At 44.0% G+C, this 22,916-nt stretch overlaps 1 protein-coding gene across 2 annotated transcripts in view; it reads left to right on the top strand.

Annotated features, from left to right (window-relative positions):
* The first annotated feature begins 6,947 nt into the window (after positions 1-6,947).
* LOC118219259 (voltage-dependent calcium channel subunit alpha-2/delta-1-like) overlaps positions 6,948-22,916 on the top strand; it is a 100,458-nt gene continuing 84,489 nt past the window's right edge. For both annotated transcript variants that reach the window (XM_035402280.1, XM_035402279.1), the window contains exon 1: positions 6,948-7,487. In XM_035402280.1, coding sequence (XP_035258171.1) covers positions 7,408-7,487 — 80 coding nt within the window. In that variant the 5' untranslated portion in view covers positions 6,948-7,407. The remainder of the gene's footprint in view (positions 7,488-22,916) is intronic.

The raw sequence follows: 22,916 nt of genomic DNA, 5'->3' as shown, positions 1-22,916 counted from the left end.
AAAAGATGTCTGCATTCAAATGAACTATTACAGTCAGTTAGTAACCAATCACAGCTCATTAAATCCGCATGTCCATCATTATCTTCAAGCCTGTGTGCCTTGGGCAAGGCATGTCTTTCCTTTACTCTACCTCGTTACAGCTCATTTGAGTCGAGTAACATCATTTAAGAAGTATAATGGATTTGTCTTCATTATGGCTGTGCAATTATGGCTGTGCTGATGCAAGCCAGAGATGTTATATTGAATCGTGTATTCTGTGAGGCAGATGTGATTGTACTGTATTACGCCAGGGCAGAATCAACCACACAGAGCGGTTCAAGCCTATGTGTGTCTTCAGTGTATTTTCCCCTGTTCCTCATTAATAGAGTATTCCAAGTATTCCAAGGAATAAAAATAGTTTCTAATTAAATTGTTTCTTGAAGCTGAAGGTGGCTTCTCACACATTTTTTTGGTTTTAATTTCACCTTTATTTCACCAGGCAAGTCATTAAGAACAAAGAACACCGTTACTAAGAACACTTATGTATGTAAACTCTGTCCTCAAATAATAATTAAGAAGAATTTCATTGTATTCAATTTACAGTTTTTGTAATTTACTTATAAACTGAAGACGGGTGTATTTAATCCAGGCAATAGTGTCTTATAGTTTATCATATTATTGAGGAAACATGCAGAATATTGTACATTTACAACAGCATGGAAGCAGATTTACAATCCAGAGATTCACACTCTAAACCCTCCCTCTGGACACAGACAGTTTCTGTACTGTAGACTTATTTTTGTATTCTTTCCAGTATGTAAATACTTTGACACAAGTCAACATTAAAACATGCACTAAGAAATAATGGTAAACACAAAAAAGTACTTTGTGCGCTTGTGTGTCAGGGTAAAACTTGATTCATTTTCAAATATATTGCTTAACTGACTTGTAAAAGAACACCTAAAATGAATCCTGAGTTTGAGCTGGAAATAAAAATGAGAATTAACCTTTCTGGGTGGAGAATGGGTGACCTGCTTGCTCTGTTAATATCCTCTCCGACAGACACTTTTAATGAACCTGACCCTGCAATAGTGTGTGTCAGCCAGTTCAGCCTGAATAAGCCAAATAATTACTACTGTTCTGTTTTAAGTGTTTAGTGACGGCAGGTAAAGACTACAATCATGAACTGCTTATTGCCAAAAGGTAGCAATTAAGTAGATAGATGTTTGCATTAACAATTAATACTTGATTAAAAGATGACCATGGTCTGTTTTGTAATAGAAGGGTGGCACTGTTAATGGAAGCTCCAGTATTGAAAATGTTTTCATTTAAATAAACACAACATACTTTTGAAATTACCAATGACACTCCCGTAAAAACAGTCATCACATATTTCGTTCGTTTGCGTATTGATTCCAAATCCAAATTAATAACCGAAATTAAAAACAATGTGGATATTCTTGAAGGAAGAGCGATTCTAGTCTTTGGTCAGCCTAGTAGCCAATACACATAATGCTCCTTAGCAGCTAAAAGAGCATTATTCCTCACTTTTTCCCCATTCCGACATTTACATATTAGCTTGTCTGTCATGTGCTCTTAAGGAAACATTAATTCTCAAGTAAAACAAACAAATCAACAAAGATGAAATTAATGAAGGTTGAACAAGTTGCACCGGGAGTGCATGGCTGTACTAGGTGAACTGTAGTACTGTGTACTGATTTGGTGAACTGAGCATGAGAACAGTACCGCCCCTCTCCCAGATAAATGTATTTCAAACAGTCTCACAACCCCCGTTCAGCCAAAAGCACTCTTTTTGGCTTAAATCCTGAATAATTAATTCAGGAAGCTAATGTTCGTGTGTCATGCAATGCAATGAGATGAATAAATAAATAAATAAACAGCCTAAAGTTATCCCGAAGTAGAAAGTGTACAGTTGTATTTTATACGACAGATGTTGCCAAATCACATGACCAATTCAGGAATCGTGCTGCAGAGCGTTTTCCAATTCCACGATACCCAGGAGATGGTAGAAAACGAGCAGCCAACTGCCTGTTCCATGGTCTCAAAATATAATTACATTTGCAAAGGCCTCTGATGCATTTCCTAAAAAGTTAACCATGAGTAATAATTTGAATATAATTATTCACCATTTTTCCACAGTTACTGCATTTTAAAGCGTACTTTTTATGCAATACATGCTTTTTATTGATATTTGCTATGTGTCTGAACTGAAGCGGAGCAGAATACATTGTTTTTGAACTCATTTGGGCATTTACATTGTGCCAGTTCATTCTCTTTTTCTTATCTGTGATCCAGTGTCACTGTAATTTCACCTTCAATCTCAAACATTTTCATTTTTGTTTGAGTCGACAAAAACATGTCTGTCCTTTGGAACAAGCACAGAATGAAAACTGCATTCTAACAAAGGCATTTAATACGGTCACAATGCCCATTTCAAGGAGCAAGCAGCTTTTCCTTTTAAATCCTTGTAAATGGTCTTCCGTTTATCCTATTGTTTCTTCCAAGGCCTCTATTTCACTCGCTCCTTCGTTTTTTCGATTTCGTTTCTCATTCCAACTACGACGCCGCAGCGAGTCTCCAAGGTGCTTCTGCAAGCCCAATACCCACTCGTGCGCCTGTGAAGAAACGGTGTGCGGTTGCTTAGCAACGACGGAAAACTAAATCCCCCAGCCGCTTGCTCGCGCGGCTCCACCTGCCTCCGTGTGAGCTATTTATTTCATTAAAGTGCCGAAACAAACACACGCAAAAGACAGGCCGGTATTGATTTAGATCAGCACACGAATTCGTACTCAGATCTGCACCCTACATTACCCAAATTCGGCATGCGTTGTCGGCCATTTGCTTTAATGGACTCGTAGGGCGGACAACGTGGAGACGAGATTATGCCTGAAGTAGCGCTTATTGGCACTAGTGTCACTACTGAATGAAGACAACAGTAGTTGGAGGGAACTGTAAAATGACTCTGCTTTTTAACAAATGTCATTTTCTTACAGACTAGACTAGACATATAAAATGCACTAAATGATTGCAAAATAGTAGTTTTACATCTCACATTATTACAATCGATTTTACAGGTTTAAAATGCCGTGTCTTCTCTAATTTAAGACAATTGAATAGGAACATGTTTGTGAACATTGCATTCATAACCCCTTGGTGATGAGATAACTGTTAAACTTAAAAACATGCCTGGCCTTGCTTCCATTCACATCAATAACTATTCATTTACCATGCTAAAGGTTTAAATTAGGCTACTGTATTAATTCAAATTGAATTCAAAAATACATTTATTAGTTGCAGTTTGTTGATTGATCATTGTTTTGATCAAAATATTATGCCCTCTTAGGATTGCAAGTTATTTACAGCATTAAGATGAAGGCGACGGTTTTCATACTACTGCCACTACTACTATGTATTATTGGCAAATAGTTGTTACCATAAATGCACAATAACTTTAATCTTTGATTTAGTGTTAATACTTTGGAGACATCAGCACTCCACAGATCAAGCTCATCCAAGAGAGTCAAATTATAATACTCAACAGCAGTCTGCCATTTATTTACACATAAGTATACATGTAACATGAATAAACCTGCAGTACATTTAAACATACTGTATCATTAACACAGCCAGGTACAACCACCTCACCCGAATCCTTTATATAACTGCACACGCTTCGTAACAACGGTGCACCGAAATGCATGTTCTTAGTTATTTTAACCACAGTGCAACTAGATGGGCAGTATTGTGTAGGCCTATGTAGAGACTGACTTGGCATTCAGACAAGTGCGAAATCACCCACACCAGAAGATTATGCATTGTTAGTTTAAATCATTTAAATTGCAAATTTAAATTATGGTCGCTGTCTGCAGCTGTTTAGGTGTCAAAACTAAAGCTGCGTCCCACAGTCGAGTCAATTGTAATCTTTTTATAATAGCCTTTCTAATAACATTTTTTGTAATAACATTTTCCACACTCAAATGTAAGACCGTGATTTGAAATGTGACCTACTGTTCATTAACAAAAGTGCGTTTATTAAAATATGCATGCTTCACAATGTTTTTTTTTTTTTTTTTTAAATAAGGAAAAGGGAATCCTGTTATTTTTTTATTTTAAAAATTGTAATGTACTGTCCTTATTAAGACTGTCTGCTTTTTGGGCCCATGAGCTTTTCCATTAGCATAGGCCCTATAGCCAACACAGTATTGATGAGTCATTGGATGCAATTACCTGTCTGTGACTGGGAAAGCTTTATACCTGTGAGACGCAATCAGCTTTGCTGCATGGGCGTATTGGACGGGCTTCCGTTAGCCACCGTTACCCGGGTTACTGCTACATCGGTCCCAACCTGACACCCTGTGAGCGTCTGGAAAAGGACTGCTGCAGTTTGCCATTGGTTTTCTTCACGTTTGAGCCAACGTCGTGTCATAGGTCATTTATGAGCTGGCTTGAATCCCCGCCTCCAAATGGATCCCCGCCCATCAGACCTGGGCCAAATACGTATTTGTTTTGGATTCAGATACTTTTCTATGCTTTACTAATCTTGCCTGGTGTATTGGAACCAATGAAGTACTCTCAAAAAGTGCAAACCCCGCCTTTTGGTCATACTGGCCGGCTCAATTACACCAGGCAAGATCAACAGAGCGCAGAAAGAGTATTTGAATCCAAAGCAAATACGTATTTGACTCAGGTCTGCTGCCCACGTAAGCTCACGTTTTGTCAGAAGTGACCTTTTGTTTATCAGTGAAGAGCGTCCCTGGCAGAAGTGGGCCGGCTTATCTCACATCAGACCGCCAGCCCGCGCGGGCTCACGCCGAAAAGGTTATTTGCCAGGCAAACGAAGCCGCTCCTACATAAATCCCGAAAACCTCCTAGAACTCCTGCCCAGGTCGAAATCGTAATTTGCTTGTGGATGGGTGCATAGGAGATTGCAAAGCTGCCATTCTTCCATGGGGTTGGGAGGGATACCTTTTCCGATTTATACCCTTACTTCAAATCCACAAACATATTTATTATCATCTTCTTTTGTCTTGAGTTTTTTTTTTTTTTTTTTTGAATACCTATATTATTGCATTTGTTCTTCTCCCAGTTGTACTCAAAGGGCTGGCTGGCCTTAGTCTGTAATGAGCTCTCAAGGCCTCGCCACTTAAGCCCCTTTCTGATGCTAATAGAACTGCTTCTGTACCACAATGGACAGGCACATTTCCAGGGCAGCATCTATTTATCTATCTATCTGTCCATCTATCTATCTTCCTCTCTCTCGCGCTCGTTTCCTTTTTAGTCCCATTTTCTTATGATTTTTTATGATTATGATTGTGGGTCCGTGAGTACAAACTTTATGCGTGGATGGGAGTGTTTAGGCATGAAGGTCTTGTTTTTATGGACTGTGGAATGATGGGAGACAGTAGATTTTTAAAAAATGGCTCTCTCTATCCCTTTTTTTATCTCTCTCATCGTGATTTACAATAACCCATTTTAATGTCCCAATCTTTACAGCAATACTGACAATGAGTGTTTGTGAAAGTATAATCAATTGGGCTAATTTGGTGAATATCTCGATTTCTTCTTTATTCATACTTTGAACCTGGATGCTCAGGAATAATTTAAAGTAAAATATAAATAATACATAATATCATTACAGCACATACATTCACCTTCGGCCTAAACCTTTTCTATTTGCATCCAAAATAATCTTGGTTGGCTGTGTTTTTCCAGCAGTGAACTTAAACCAATAATGGCTGCAGCTAATGCATTGTGTGAGGTTTAGTGTTTCAGATTGGCTAGAATAATCTAATTAACCATGGCATGTGCTGTATAAAAACAAGTTCGGGTTTTAGTTTACATACTGTCCCGTTGACAGTCTATACTTGTGTAGGAAGGTTCTCTGTGTGCCCAAAGTGGTTTGTACAGTGTTTTCAGTAGTCTCATCACTGACAGTATGATTTATTGTATATACTATTTTGTCTTGTGGACACCGAATATACAACAATACAGGAAAAAAAGAGAATTGCTGTCAGGGGTTCAAATTATGCCATTACAAAGTAATGTCCTCTTTCCTTTGGATATTCTTATAGTATCTTTAAAGACAGAAATCATCCTCTTGTCAGAGGTGTGTTTTTGTTCTTTGTGTAGTTTATGAGCCAGATTGAAGATATTGTTTTAGAGTGACATCTTTTTTTTTACTGCGAGGAGGCACACTGTCACATTTTATTGGTGTGGAAATTTTTTTTTATCAGTGGTTGCCTATTCCAGAGCGCAAGTTGAGCCTTTGTCCTGACACCGCTAATATTTCACAAGCGTGGATGAGAATCTTCGCAGAATACAAAGCACAAATGTGTGAATGATAGGAGAGGAAAGAGAGAGTCAAGCTGACTTATTTCTGTCCTCATTTCAAAGCAAGAAAGACATCCATTTGTTCCATCATTATTTTTCCTAAAAATTGTTTTATTCCCTTTTCAGGTAAGTATGGTATAGTCCTGATGAGTATATTTAGGCCTAAATAAGCCTAAATATACTCAATATTTGATGGGTTCATTGGGAATAGCTAAGACATTTAATAGTTTTTGATTACTTTGCTTAACGTATATGCAAAATATGGACAAATGTAACAAATGTGTGTAATTCTAGGATCATGAAATTGCATAAAAGCATCTCCTAAAGTTATAATAATTACCTGTAGCTGATTTATAGCTTTGGTTCTCTCTTTCTCTCAAAAAAGAAAAAAAAAACAAACAAAAAAAAAACTTTAAAACTACAAAGCATGTCACTAAACAGTATAGAACATGGCAAGTAAAAATACGATTTTGTTCCCTAGAAGAATGAGCTTTTGTGAGACGCATTTCCCAAAAAATAAATTCTGAATTTTGATCGCAGGTATACTCTCATGATCAGTCAGATATTTAAATCACAGCTTGCATTTTAAAGTCCCAAGTTTGCTAGTGCGTTTGCATAAGTTAAATCTGCGCTTTATCTGATGAAAGCCGGCGGTTGTATCAGCCCGCTCCACAGTTGGAAGAGTCCTCCTCCTCCTTGTATGGAAGGCACGGTACGATCGTCAGGCGGGGGTGGGGAACTCTTGCAAATTGATCTAGTGGGGGTCTGACACGAGCTTCCCATTGCAGACAGGGAGACCAGGAGAACATCCTTGCCTATCATAAAGATTGCGTCCAGTTTTTGGAGATATAACGGCGAACTGGCACGCGCGTAAAAACAAATAAAAGCTCTATAAGAAATAAACCAGGAGAGATATTTTCAAAGTGGCCTTCATGGCGGCTGATCAGATTAGCTAGCAGGGTACCAGACTGTTATCTGGCAAAGTGTCACTGTAGGAGCAGCCGCGCGCTTGCTGCCTCTCTCGCGTCTCACTCCGGATCGGCACGTATTGTGTGTGTCGGGAAAATCAGCCCGACCATGGATACATCAGTAGCGTTGGTCTTACTTCTCTCGGCGTTTAACAGTTTCTCCTCAGCGCTGTTCTCCTCACCACTCATGTAAGTAGCGCGGATGCAACCTCAGTAGTTGGAAGCCAGCATGCGGCTACCAGCTGTTTGTCAACGACACGGTTGAGCTTAGCCTACATGGCGTGCGAATGTTACACAATGGAAAAGTAGTGATATTACACGGAAACAGCCCGGTGGCGTATGACATCGCTTTGCGGAATATTTCTAAAAATGCTAAAGATGCAGTGTCGGCGTTACGAAACGCTATCCACTGAATATGCCACTTAAAAAGATTTGATAGTACTGATGAATCATTTGTGTTGCCAATCCATTTCACTAACCGCATAACGCAAGTTATTGCGTAAAATAAAAATGCATTGCAAGGAAAGGATTTGGGGCTATTCGTAACTGTGAAAGAAGGCTTTGATTTATGTGGATCGCGTTGGATGCAATTAGTTATCACAACATAGGGAGGCAACTTTTACGGGGCTTTGTTTCGGCGACGCCGTAGGCTACAGGTTATACAATATGCTCCGTCATCCAGCGGACGCCGCTTATTCACACTGAGCCTGATTAACAAATATGTTTTGCTCAGACCCGTGTATACGTCTGTACATTAACGTTTGTTAATATTTTTTATTTCGTTACTGCAACCATAAATGTAACGATTGCGTGTGTCCAAACGGTTTTTGCTAGTTTGGGTGTTCAGTGCGTTATTGTCCCGAAGTTTCCCGACAGCAGTTTTAAGTCGCGCTGACAGGACAGCAGACCTGGTCGGGGCAGCTGTCACTCAGGCCCCCCCACCCCTTCTGAAGACCCACCCCCTCCAGACCTCTCTCGTGCATGGTTTAATTTAATTCATAACAAATGTATACCTATGACTTATTTGTTTATTTGCTATAGATTATGTTTCGCATTAAAATTGATTTAAGATAAAAGGATAAAATGCTGTCCGTGTTCCATTTTAATGTAACTGTGCGCTTGTTACTGTTGCACTTGCTTCCTTGGCCGATATAATGTTGTCTGTTAAATTAACTGAATAAATTAATAGTTTCAGGCAGCCTCCGGAGTCCAGGTGTCTTGCCTATTTTTTAGTGGATCTACGATTACAGTGTGATGGGAAAGACTTAGTTTCCAATTGACGTCCCGCTTTTACGCATTGTGTACAGTAAGACTTTTACGCGTTTGACTTACTTTCCATTTCACGCAAAGACACTTAACTGCGTGCTACATATGTAAGGGCGCTATAACTTTGTTATGGAATACTTTGTGTAGTAATTCAGCCGTAGGCAGTTATATTAATTACATATTAGATCAACAAGTCGAACATCAATGACATTGTCAGCATTTTAACGGGGAAAATGGCTCTGTGGTTCTACAATTTACACCACAATTCTAGGGAACATATCACGTTTCATTCAAAAGCTTTGACATTTAGAATAATCACTGAACTGGATTCTTGAACATTTCTGTGCTTTCAATTTTCCATAGTTGTCAATTTTGTTAGTTGTAGCAAAAAAACAAAAAAAAAAACACTACTTTGAAGATGCACAACACACACACACACACACACACTCAGTTTTTATGTCTGGCCCTCTCTGGCTCTTTTCTGAACACTGACTTGAAATGAAATTTTAGAAGTAGCTGGTGTGTGGCGCAAACGGAAGTGTCTTAACAACATCATTTCTCAGGAAAAGATGCGTGCACTGTGTAATCTTTCAGTGACAAGAAAAGGCATCCGGAAAAGAAATAAAACTGCCTAACTCCCATCGCTTCGGTCCCTCGCCACACAGGGAATTCCATTTGTGTAATGAAAAGTACGGGACCTCTGGAAAGAATTCTATCAGTTGTGACAGCAGACTTGGATAGGAGGTCGTGTGGGTATTGTGTGGGGAATATAATGAAGCCTCAAGCAGGCAAAGCCCAGTGGTGTTCTGTATTCAGTTCCACCAGATAAGATACGGAGCTGTACCGGCACTGTGCTGGAACCAGACTAACAAAAGGGCTCTGCTGCACCGAGCCAGATCACGGCAGCGTCTGATGGAGACGTATTGTATGTCAAATCAATGTATCTATAACAGGACATCTGGCAGGCGCAGCCAGGAGGGCTGCGCTCGTGGTGGGAGAATATGGGAGGGAAAGTGGTCGCTCACTGAGGTGTACGCTCTTAATTCTAGTAGTCGGTGCCAAATAAGAGACCGGGTTACTGACAGGTTGCTTAATTATTGTGTAGTGCTGGCTAACCATCTCTTACTGCACTCTTCATTCAGCGAGAAGATGCTTTTGAAAAAGCATTCCAAAAAATTCTACTCTTCAGAGGGTTAAATGTTTTTGTTTCTGTGCTTGTCCGTAGGAGCCACACAGAGGTTTTCTGTTCTATTCTCTCGCCCCCGCCCCCCTACACCCCTCAGTGAAAACTGAAAGTGATGGAGTTCTAGAACCCTGACTGACTGAATTTATAAAAAAAAAAAGCATTGCTAAAAACCCTGCTCTTCAAAGGGTTTTAAAAGCTTTCCGTGTTGCTGCTATACACCGGGCCTTGTAGGGTGTTTGTGTGCTGCCTGTCCTCTCTGTCTCCCTCATTCACTCTGTCTGCCTCTCTCTACACTGCGAGGCTCTCAGCCTCTGTGCCCGTACGCGGCTTGGCTTTAATCTCATTTGCTGATTGATCCATGTTTTACGCGCCGTGTGCTGGGATCAGTGTTCGGCGAGGGGGATGAAGGAGAGAGGTGGGACCAGGTCGGGTCCAGTGCTCGCAGTCTCGCTGGGCGGAGCAGCTGATTAGCATCAGGAAATCAAAAACTCAAAGCAGACATCACAACCTGGCCCCCAAACTCCTTTTGCTGTAGGAAAAGCAAAAACGTATATTTGAGGCTTTATTTCCCCCCCGTTCCTGCAGCCACTTGCCTCTCGATCTCGTTAGTTGCCATGCCACCTGTCACGTCACCTGACAGCCCAACCACTCCTACAGTAAGGAAAAAAAGGCCACTTACCCATGATGCTCTTCTTCCGCCGTGCCCTCTGGTGTTTGGCAGCACTGAGGGTTCTGTCCACACTGAGAGCGATGGAGAGGGGGTGGGGGGGGGGGGGGTTGTTGGACCTGGCTTGGGATGGCTGTGCCCTCGACAAAGCCTTTGTTTCCGCGGGAGCTTGGCGTCCGGCTGGTCAGGGCCCCTGCTCCTCCTCTCCCGCCAAGGTGAAGCGGAGCAGGACAGTCTTCTCCAGGCGCCTGGCAACGGGAATCAGAAACACGCCCGCGGCAGTTGCTCGACAGACAAAACCCCGGGCGAAAAAATGAATAACGTAAGAAGCATTCGCTCGTCAGGTTTTAGGGGGGAACGATGATGAGGCCAGCGCGCTGTCTTGTCCCATCCCACCAAATAAACTCTGTCCTGGCCGTCCATTTTCAAACGGTCTCAAAGTGTATTTCTATCTAGAGTAACCATTTACTTTCATGGTTACAGATGCACAGTGAACGGCAAGTTAAATGGATCACAGAACAATTCTCGGTGGCCTTAAGCATATATGAAGTGGATATAAGAAAGAAAAAAGAGAGTGTGTGTAGCTGTGCATCACCCGCTCATGTTCCCATCAACCTCCGCATTTAGAATACAAAGCATGCGCTGTATAAAAATAACTCCATCTTGGAGATGTTGATGGGGATCGCAAGCTGAGATCACATTTGCTAATTGTGTTGACGGTTCTTATGTCAGGACTCGGCAGTTAGCTCTTCTGAGACTCCCAGCGATTAGCTTACAGGCGGCGCGACTATGCAGTTCAGCGCTGTGATTACTTTTTTTTTTTTATGATACAGAAGCTTCCGGATGGGCGACTCATTGCCCCTCCCTTCCAGGAAGTCCCCAAATAAAAAAAACAATGTAGACTGACTGCTGGATAAACCTTGGTTCATTATGTTGTTCTTGGCAGGGTTTTTTTTTTGTTCTTAATGGGCCTGCTGCTGAGAGAGGCTCCTGATGAATGTTCTTGTTAGGATCCTGTGGTGAGGGAGCTCGCTGCCGGTATCCCTGACAGCAGAACCACGGGGCCTAATGGCAGGCTCTGCTAGCTAGCATTGCTGGAAAGTCCCACTCACTCAATTTCACTCCAGGGCAGGGGGGGGAGGAGGAAGCTCTGACAGCTGCGATAGGGGAGGGGCATGGTGTCGCCACGGAGACAGCCGGGGGTCGACTGGGGACTCCCGTGAGGAGGCCTACGACTGAGCGCTATTGTCTTAGACCAGTTCAGTCGAGCACAGAGCGAGCATTCAAACCGGTGCTGTTATCCTAACTGGCTTTTCTTTGTCAACAAACACACATACTATCAGCCATCTTGGATCAAAAATCTAACCAGTTCAACCAAAGAATAAGACTCAGCCAGATTAGAGTTTTGGCCATGATTCTAGGGAACACCCCTTAATCATTTAATAAGAGCAGCGGTACATTTAACGACCGAAAAGACACGCAATCTTTCGGCTGCCAATGGCCCGATCCACTATTGGACAATGGGCGCCGATGGTCGTTTAAATTCTAGGTTTCATATCCTCATTCGCGTCCCTCAGGATCAAAGTGCTCGTTTCCCTCAGTATGAACACGATTCCTTTTTAATGCCCCGCCATCATGCAGCGGTGTGGATTAGCCTTGCCTTCGCTGCGAGCTCACGGACGCCGATGGGCTGATGTAAACACCGCCACGCCCCTCTCAAGGACACAAAGGCCTGGACTCGGGCGAAATTCGTCCTTAACTTCGTCTCATAATTAAATTCTGGAGTCGGCTTGGCAGGATCCCAAAGCGATCTTAACGACCGTGCGTGCAGGGGAAGCAATAATGTTATTTGTCAAAAGCTGAGGACGAACGTTGATTGAATCTGGGCGGTAAAATGAAAAAAAAAAAACCCACCCCGTTCTGTATGAAATCAGGTGAAAATAATAAATCCAAAAGGTTAATTAAATCCTCCCAGTAAACCCACGGCGGGAGACGGTGTCCGTGCGTTTGGGTAGAAAATAAAGCCGGGCGGAATTGTTCCTGTTACGCTGTCCAGGGAAATTGGGTTCAGCAACTGTAAAAAGGTGTCCTCAGTAAAACGTGGCACGGAGTACGCACTGTATCTGGCTGCGGATGTTGGTGCGCGCAGTTGGGTGCCATTCCGAGGCTCCTAATAGTCCTGCCACAGATTTCCCCTCTCTCCTGTGATGGGACTGACTCTGAGGTGAGCGTGTTTCTGTGGAGACTTGGCTTTGGCTCTGATACACGGTGCACACAGGATCAAAGCCTTGCATGGGCCATTAGCATGTTTACGGCAGGCAGCTGTATCCAGTAATACCACCCCCGCAGCTAACAATATTGACCCTTTTTTTACCCAGGCATCTTAAACTGAATTTCTATCTTCATAATAGGTCTGTTGCTCTTGGCTGCTCGGTCTCCATCGTGCATTTGCCCTCGTTCGATTCGAGAGAGATCATGTGAAAGTGAATGAAAGGCAGATTTGATTGGTCAATCCGGGAGGCCTCAAATACCAATCCAGACATGCGGCCTTAAAAAAAAAGAGGCGTGGTGACGATAGCGTAGGCGCGAAAGCCCGAACCCCGAACATCAATAGCCTGTGAGCAGGTCGGTGACCTGCTCGGCTGTGATAGGCTGAACGGAGGCAGGTCTGGCACAGTACATGGGGAGGGTACAGTCCGGTTTTTGGGTTTTCCTGCTTTTCCGGATGGCGGCAGGATAACAGGCAGTCTGAACCCCTGGGCTGGGCTGTGCCGTGTAACTAGGGAAACACAAAGCCGTGCACATGCGTAGTGCGTGCGGTGCTCCATTAAACTGCTGCCTGGAATATTGATCTGCTTAATAAAGCAGTTTAATGAAAGGATAGTGCCCACTGCCATTCCCTGCCTCCTTCCGTGAAACATGTATCAAAGTGAAATATTTGTGAAAAACCTCTCCAGCTTCCTCGCGTCTGCTGTAACAGATGTTATGAAATGTTCTCCTATCTGGTATGCTTAAAGGGAATGCTGTTTGGTTATTAATTTGGGGGTTACTTACAAATCCAACAGTCTTTTTTTAAAGAAAGGCTTCGAAAACTACTACTTGAGAGGAATTTACTTAAAAAAAAAAAAAAAAAAAAAGTCTTATATGGGTGCTTTCACTTTTCTTTTTAGAACATCAGGATTTAACCCGTTAAGGTGTATAAGATCGCAGATATGCGATTAGAATGTTCTTAACTGAACATTCTAACGCTGATGCAGGGACTGCTACATACGTGAGCATTCGAGTGTTCAGTTAAGAACATTCTAATCACATATTTGTAATGTTATACACCATGAAGGGTTCAATCCTGGTGCTCTAAAAGCAATGGGGTTCCAGAACACTGACTTACAATTCTGAAAAAATATTCCAAGGAAAATCTGCTCTTGAAAGGGTTAAATGTTTTTGTTTCTGTGCTTCTATACGAGCCGCACAGACGTTTTCTGTTCTTTTCTCTCTCCCCCCCCCCAGTAAAACGTACGCTGTGTTTTCCAGTAAACCCCTGGGGAGCGCTGAGTGGCTGGCTGAATTGCTTCCTCTCCCCCAGGAGAAAAAAAAAACATCTGTAGATGGCTACAAGTTTTTTTTCCAATCTGTTTTTTTTTTTTCCCACAGTGTTCCAACCTTGAGCTCTAATTGAGTTTCGTCGAGTGTTTTTCGTATCGCTGGAGACGTGCAGGCCACGCGCGGAGAATTATTAAGATTCTGCGCTTGTTATGCTACGTCTAATGAAGACAGTTTTTTCCCCCTTGTAATTAGGCCCGCATTCTCACTGCGTGCACAGTGCTTTACGTAAAAAAAAAATTAATAAATAAAAAAACCCTTTGAACTAGCGTCTGAATTCGACATTAAACAGTCGCGCGTTTGACGGTACATTAAAAAGGGCCTGCTTTGCTTCGGGAGTGAAAGGCACTACAGCCCATTCAGAGCCCGCGAAAGGATGTGCGTCAAGGGGGGTCAGAGCCAGCGAAAAGCTTTTAGCCGAAAATACACGTGGCCCCCGCATTTCTGATCGCGATCTTAATGGACGCGGGTGTTTGTGGTCCGGCGAATACTTGGGGGCGCATTAGCCTGGTTTTAAACAGCTCTGCGGGTTCGATAAAGTGCAGGCCCCTCCGCTTCGGAAATGGCCCCGCCCCCGTTGGGAGGGGGCGCGAGAGGAGCACTCCACCGCGCCTGCCGGAGAGACCGGCGAGAGATCGCGATCGGTCGTTTATTACCGCGAAGTTATAAATGTGTTTATCTATTTATACCGGGGGGGGATGGGGGGGGGGTCGCGCTGCACTGTCTGTCTGCGCGAGGGGTTAGGCCCGGGGTCAGTCTAACTGCAGCGCGCCCTGTGCTATCGCTTGGGTGTGACGTGACGCGCGGGGGGGGAAACGGCTGGCGATTCAACAAAAGGAAACCGGTCCAAAATAGAACAACACCGATAAAGTTAGTTCCAAAGTACTGTGATGTCAGAGAGTGACTTCATCAACTAAAAGCCTGTAATATAGATGACTGCAGAAGCAGCGGATTCTGCTTGACCTGTGTGTGGTAAATTGCATAGTACGCCTCATAACCATTGTCAAACCACTGAAATTAATTATTTATAGAGAAGGCTGCAAAGCGCACAATGGTGAGATAAATGGTCAAGGAAAAATTGTAATAAAAAAAGCTGCGATACTTTGAAATGATGCATGGCATCATTTCTGTTTGAGCCTCAATGCAGGTCCATCATGGGAATTTATACAGATGTATCCATCAACTGTATTGACAAATCTGCCTCCCTAACAACAGTCGAAGTATTTTTTCGTGCGGGCAACATTGTAAATCTGGTGTTGGCTAAAACTCATTTTTAACAAAAGGCAGTATAGGGTTCACAGACAAAATGAGGACAAGGGTACCCAACACCGAAGGACGAAGCACGTTGCTTTTAGAGATTGAATCTGGGCCTTAGTTTGCGATCGGGGGCAGGTGAATTTGGGTTTTTTGTTGGCGGGGTGGAGTATATGTGGTCAGATATATTTAGGGTGGTGCTCCAGCGGGGCACGGGGCGAGAGAGATGGGAGGGGACGGAAAGGTGAGGCCCTTTTTCTGCTCTGTCGCCGTGGTGACTCTCCTGTGATGCCCTAGGTTTAAAAAAAAAAAAAGCACCAGGTCTGTCGGCATCCCACTTCACGCTCCATTACTCATTCCCTCTGAAAATGTTCGACACCCCCTTGGGGGGCATTCCCCTTTTTAATTGAGGCTTTCTCTTTCCAGGGGTGGGAAAAACACAAATCTGTGTCTTGGAAAGACCGCGCCTGCCTGTACCTAAAGCGACACTGTTAATGAGATCTAATAGCAAGGCCTGGGAGGCCCAATGAGGTCTGGAAACTGGGTCGTTTCTGTCGGTATGGAGCCTGTTCTCAGCAAACCCGGAGCGTTTTTGAATTGTGGCAAGAGTTTTAGCATCCAGCCGGCCCGCGCGTTAAGCTGTGTTAATACCAAAACACCTGTTTGAACTGCGACTCCCAGGAACGCTCCATAATGTAGTTTCACCTTAAAGCTTAGCTCTTTAAAAAAAACCATGTTTAAATGGACGGTTACCCAGAAACCTGTTCAGTGAGGAAAGCTAAAGATAGTGTGTCGCTGCAAAGATGCACCATTTAAGAAGCTGAGACAGGTAAAAAAACAATGCTCTCCTGAGGTCCAAATTAGTACTGATCTGATTATTGGGCTGGTTCGTTTAGCAGCCATCAATCACGTAGCTTGCAAACGTAATGTCATGTAATGGCAGGTGTAACAGATTCTCCGGGAGCCTGGTGAGCCGCGCTGAGGACAGTTGTGAGCGCCACGGACGCAGGAGCTGGAGAGGTACATTAGGAGGTGCATTACTGTGATTTAGCTTTAGCATCGCAGGTGTCCTATGAAAACACTTTCTTTCATTTTCTCAGCGGGCGGTCCGATCTGTCGGTCGGCTCAACGGCGCTAACTGCTACAGCAGTGGATCTCGGCAACATTTCAGCAGCTTTCCCCGAAGACTTCGTTGTGTGAATTCTATACAGTTTGCACGTGTGCTCGCACACATAATAAAACAACTGCTGATTAAAATGGGCAGTTGTGTTGTGACTTCAATGCCAGCCTGAGTGAACCGCCACGGAGAATGCAATATATGTATATAAATATATAATGCGTTTGTTCCGTTTAATGAGCTTCCACCCTGCCTGTGAATAATGAGAGAAACACATAATTATTAAACAGCGTTAGCGACGCGCCAACAGACGATCTATTTCAAGCAATGCCACATCATTAAATACTATGCGGGGGAGGCTAAACCATTAAAATATGTATATGCTAATTAGCTTTTTGCATGCTTTTACACCAATCCTTCATTTTTCCCAAATAAACTGCACAGTATTACCAGCCTAAGAAAGGCAGAACCGATCACTAGCATTTGCTACAATAAGGAGGAGAGTGTGTATAATGTAATTAGGTAACATTTCTATGAATAGTCCTTTTGCAACAGATACCCAGCTAACGCAAGACGTTCTCACAATGTTGCTGACATGTAGTGGGAATGTTGTAACATTGACAAAACGTTCCAGCAACACTGCGAGAACATTGTGTGTGTACATATGAAACCCCTTCATAAACACTACACAGCTGTTCATAAATGCTTATGGAAATAAAAGCAAATTGGCATATTGGAATATTTCTTTCTCCCTCCACAATAAGCACTTCACTCAAATCATGTCCACGATCTGTTGCCTTATTGCACAAGGGATTGCGATCCGTGATTGTGAAATTTTAAACGCCGGCGTATTTTTTACACCGATTGTTTACACCAAAACTCCGTGGTCTCGACCCGTAAATTCTGCCAGCGCTGTGACGCGCGCCGCTCTGCTTTTTAGGAAGTGGAGATGAGGGCCAGCTTGCTTTTTAACACGCCCTGCAAATAGATGAGCAGGGGGCAGGTGTTGAAGCCTCAGTAAATTTAATGCTGTCGTCTAGCCGTTAGCCTCTTTTGGAGCTCGAAGCCAAGGCCCGTTAGAAAGAAGAGCCCGGTGTGCCCTGCGGTTCGCGGCATACAGACACAGACCAATCAGAATGCCCCACCCCACCCCCACGGCTGATTTATTTTTGGAGCACCGATCATCCTCACAGGATCTGAGATTTTCTCATAGTCAGCCCCAGCGTGTGATGTCACCCCCGGCGAGTGACAAAGTGCCGTTCTGCCGTTATTTTTTCGTCCTCCGTGCGGCAAATGAGTATTATGGGATGGCGGGCCCATAACGCTTGCGGATGGCGGATTGGTATTTGATTAATAGACGGCTGAAGCTGTAGTAATCATACACGCTAAACGCCGTGAAATCATTTACCTCACATGGTCTACAGTGAACAGGAGCACTCCATGCGGGTGTGCTACATCTATAAGGGGCCTGAGGCGATGTGTATTTCCAGTTTATTGCTGTGTATGTTTTTTTTTTTTAAACACAGGTCCTAGAGTCCTGTTTAAAAGCAACTTTTAACTGTTTGCTTTTTTTAGTAAAGTCCCATTACTCCAGCAAAAGGTTGCAGTTGGTTGTCTGAATGACCTTTGGGAAGCTGATTTGTAAAGACCATCCATGCGGAAACCCAAACACTTTTCTCTGTGTTTCATATTCTCAGAGAATCAGAGATGGCCTTTGTCGATGGTACGGTCACAGTTCAGACTGTAGTACCTTTTTAAAATGTAGGCCTTGGTGGTAAAATGAAAGGCAAGCTTCCCTCAACACGTACAGTTTGCTTAGTTTCTGCTTCTCCCTGGTTTGTACTCTCCGCAAATAGCATCCTCCTGGAAATAATGTGGTGTCTCTGCCTAGCAGTCAATATTAAATTGTGTAGGCTGGTGCTAACATGGTGTCAAGTACTGCTTTTGATAACAGGAAAATATCTCAGGATATGATATTCTGAAACTACAGCGTGCTGTTTGTTCCCTGTGTCGGATGAAAGCACATATTCATTCCACTGGAGCACGCACCAGCCTTCTCTGATTCTGCTTCAACGGAAAAGTACGTAAAACCTATCAGTCACGTCCTTTGACTCTTTTTCTCAGCCAATCTCCTCGCCAAAACACAGTAATCGCTTCGGTATTGATCTTTCACGAGGACGGAACGCCGCCTGGCTCCTCGTGGAAAACGTCGGTCGGGTCAAGCAATTTTGTAGCGTGTGGAGGACGGCGCGTGTCTGAAAGCGCAGAGGATATGATGACACTGTAATCACACTGCTGCCATTACATGGTGGGCTCCGAAGAAGAACAGATTCTAGGTTTAAACAAAGACATGCCAAGTATACTGAACAGGAAATGCTGGTCTTGGAACGTTAAATGAAAGAAATTCATTTACTTGGCCTTATACTGCAGCCCGTGCTCTCCTTTTAGTTGGGGGGGGGGTGGTATGTCCCGCATGTGTTTTCCCAGCTAACCCAATATGTTCTCATAATGTTGCCGCCATGTAGTGGTATTTTTATAACATCGACAAAAACAACAACGTTGTGAGGACATTCCGTTGTTGGCCAGGTTTGTGTGCGTTTCCTTGGGAACGGATCGCTCCTCAGGCCAGCCTCATCACTTCCTGCTGTTTGGCAGTTACCCTGCCTGACTGAGGTAATTGGGCGGGAGGAATGCACGGCCCCTGCCAGCCTCACTGTGCCGACACGTTCACGTGCGCCAACCCCCCCTGGCTGACCTCTGGGCAGAAATGCTGCAGGTTGAGGTGATTGCTTACGTGTTCTAAATCAGGATAATAACTACTATGAAGCATGTGGGATGTATCTTATATAAACTATTGCTGCAGGCAGCCAGTGAGAAATGACAGTGCGCCAGCAACATAACTGTCGGGTTAAATATGTAGGCTGCAACCATTTCGGTCTTCCAGAGCCCTCAAAAAGAAATGAAAGGCCTTATTCACAAATACACCTGCATGATGGTGACTTGATGGAACTGGAGATAACTGGTTATGTGATTCAGCGTATTAGGCTATGAGGTCATCCCCAGATTTTGGCGCTGCGTTTTGGCAAATGTTTCCCGAAGGGACTTTCCTCGTCTGTCTTGTGCATCCATGAGCTGCAGCACCCTGGGAGTAAAGCCACAGGCCCTGTTTGATCACGTCTAGGAAAAGGCTCAGAGGTACAGTCACAGAGTTACAGGAACTGAAGGGCCGGTACATAACTGCAGGTACTTAAGCAGAGACACAGAAAACGAGGGACCCCTTGCAGGTACATTCAAAGAGACACAGGAAATGATGAGGCCCCTTGCAGGTACACAAGCAGAGACACAGGAAATGATGGGGCCCCTTGCAGGTACATTCACAGAGACACAGGAAACGATGGGGCCCCTTGCAGGTACATTCACAGAGACACAGGAAGTGAGGCTCCCCTTCCAGGTGGACAAATGAAGACACGGGGAATGGCGGCTCCCCCGGCAGGCACACAGATTGAGACACGGGAACAGACAGCAGACTCCGTGCGGGCACACGGGCGGAGACCGAGGGGGAAGCACAGACCCCTCTCAGCCCTCACGCTGCTTTTATGAATCGCGCCTGCCAGGACCTGACAAGCGGCGGTAAATTATCCCAGCGCACGGGACGCTTTTGGCTTCGCTCCTCCTCCTGTGGGACGGGATGGGACGGGACGGGACGGGGGGGGGGGGGGGGGGGGGGGGGGGGGGTGGTGGACACCCTGGCCTCGCTTCAGGAGCCTGAGGGTGAGGGCAGGGGGATACAGTTTTCCATGCATGTGCCCCCGCCCACCATCCCCCCTCCCCTTTCCTTTTCAGTGCTCTTGTTTGCCGTTTATTTTTGGTACTTGTGTGTGTGCAAACAGAGCACACACACACCATCAGTCTCTTTCTGTTGGGCGCACTGAAAGTGAACCGTGTCAGCGAATGACGAATGTTCCCTTCGCATTGTGCCATCACGGATCCGGTGAGACCTGAAATCTTCAGTGTGCACTTGCAGCGGGGCCACTGAATGATGAACACATCTGTGGATGTTTTCTGTGAGTGTGTGTGTGTGTGTGTGTGTTGTGCGTGTATAGGTGTGTGTGTGTGTTTGGGTGGGTGTGTGTGTATGTGCATGTGTTTGTGTGGGCGTGTGTGTTGTGCATGTGTGTGTGTGTTTGCTTGTGTGGGTGTGTGTGTATGTGCATGTGTTTGTGTGGGCGTGTGTGTTTGGGTGTGTATGTGTGTGTGTGTTTGGGTGGGTGTGTGTGTATGTGCATGTGTTTGTGTGGGCGTGTGTGTTGTGCATGTGTTTGCTTGTGTGTGTGTTTGTGTATGTGCGCGCGTGTGTATGTGTGTGTGTGTGTGTGCACGTGCATGTATTCGAGATGTGGGAGGCTCCAGGAGCCTGGCGAAGGCAGCTGAGGCGTGTGAGCGTGCTGTGGGACAGGTTTTACAGATGGACCCCTCTCCCTGTAGACCTAATTACTGCTGTTTGCACAGGTCTGCTTGTTTAGAATAGACAGACTCTGTAAGGCTGCAGTGACGGGTTTGACAGTATTTACTTTTTCAGCCACTGATTCACACTACAAAAAACTACACGGATTGGCTCAATTCTGACAGACTGGCCTCTTTCAATAAAACCACGGTGTATTTAAGCAACAAATTCAACTGTCATTCATTGTCCTTTTTCATTTCAATGACTAACTTGCCGGTTGCTAATGGTATTCAATGATATATGAATATCAGTTTGAACTGAAGTCTGAACAATGGCTTGATACCTGTATGTCAGGAATCTGTAACCTTGCACTGGGGGCAGCTTTAACTGAGGCAGCCCATGGGAATGATACGAGAGGGGGACATTCTTTAATCTCATGACTCTGAGAGTACACTAATGCGCTGCGAAGCTGGCTTTCACTTTAAGTTTACAGTACAACCCCAGAGATACAAACTTCAAAGTTATGAACTGGCCCGTCAAACTGGCAGTACCGCACGCAGCTATGTCTCATCAAGCTCGTTTTTATCACCGATCAAAAACGTGAGCAGTAAGAGGATCACGCTTTGCGTTGATCAACTCGAAATGCCATCGAAATGAGGAAACATGGAAGTACTTATTTGTAATGGTGATAAATAATACAGCGTGGGAAAGTCAACAGTGTTCGATATGAAGGAGGAGGACAAAATAACAGTCTGTATGAGAGGCTGCTGGCAAGAAAATGTATCGTTCAGAAAGCCAACCGAAAAAAAAACTGTACGTTTTGATTGCTCCTGGTTTCATATGTTACTCTCTAAAATAATGATTCTACCTATGTACTCGAAGCCATTAAGTACATTACTCAACTCCATTAGCTTTTAACATTGCAGAATTTTCTGCAAAATACACCATATTTTAGTTTTCAGAGAACTCAACAACTTACATTTCCAACATGTTTTTATCTCAGAAACCCTACCAACAGGTGCCGCGTATCTGAATTCAAAACAGTACCAGATACAGTCAGTATATTTGCACCTGCTCAAATCCAAATGCATTTTATTCACGCTTGTAAGTAATTTTGAAAACAAATATTTTGATTTCCGGATTAATGACAGGAGCAACCGCTACAATATTGCCATTGTATCGGTAATAAAGCTAGCCAATATCGCTAAGAACGTAAAGGCTGGTCTGCCTGCAGTAGCTTTGCACGTCTGCCTCCTAATGTGTGGATTGGCTGAGGCCATGGTGACACAGTCACAGAGGTAATTGATCCTTTCCTCTCGGGACACAATGCAAGAGCGCGTGACCCGTGTTTTTTTTTTTTGGGCTGGTGGTGCAGGACATGGCGTTGTAGTTCAGGGTGACCCTTTCGTAGGGTGTGGCGCTTGCCCACACCCACCCTCCCCACACCCCCACCCTCCCCACACCCCCCCAGACTTGTGTGCAGAAGCCCGCGTGCGGGACACGGTGCCCTTGGAGGACGGCTCTAGCCGTGGCGTCAGAGCCAGATTTACGGTCAGGATAAAAATGCAGGCCAATGCAATAAGGGGCCGGGCGGCCATATTTTCTGAGGATGAGTGAGCTGTCAGGTTTGTTTGCTGCTTACTAACCGTCCCTTAATGTGCACTTACAGAGATTGCATCTTACCAACACAACACTCTCATATTTTCCTCCCGTCTGCTCCACTCACGCTAAGTGCTTGATTTATTTTTATTTTTTTTTTAAACCCCCCCCGCTACAGTTTCTAGAATATTCTCGCAGAAGGAAGCTGCCTTGAACTCTCGTTTTTTTTTTTTCAGATGTTCCCATTTGGAACAGGTGGAAGAAAATTAAAACAGCTTTTCTTTCATGTTTTATAGATGGCAACAGATGCGCTGTCAATCGTGTTTGACATTGCTAGTTTGGGGATTTCGAAGTCATTACACAAAAAAAATGCAATTTACCTCTTTTAAAGCTTATTTACAAAAATGCCTAAATGTTTCTTTAAACTGTTTGGATTCACTATATATTTATATTTTGGATGCATATTTTCGTTTTTTCTTGATTTT

Source organism: Anguilla anguilla, chromosome 19 (assembly GCF_013347855.1).
Source record: "Anguilla anguilla isolate fAngAng1 chromosome 19, fAngAng1.pri, whole genome shotgun sequence".
Lineage (NCBI taxonomy): Eukaryota > Metazoa > Chordata > Actinopteri > Anguilliformes > Anguillidae > Anguilla > Anguilla anguilla.
The sequence above is the reverse complement of the archived record's forward strand: the minus strand, read 5'-3'. Positions and strand labels throughout refer to the sequence as shown.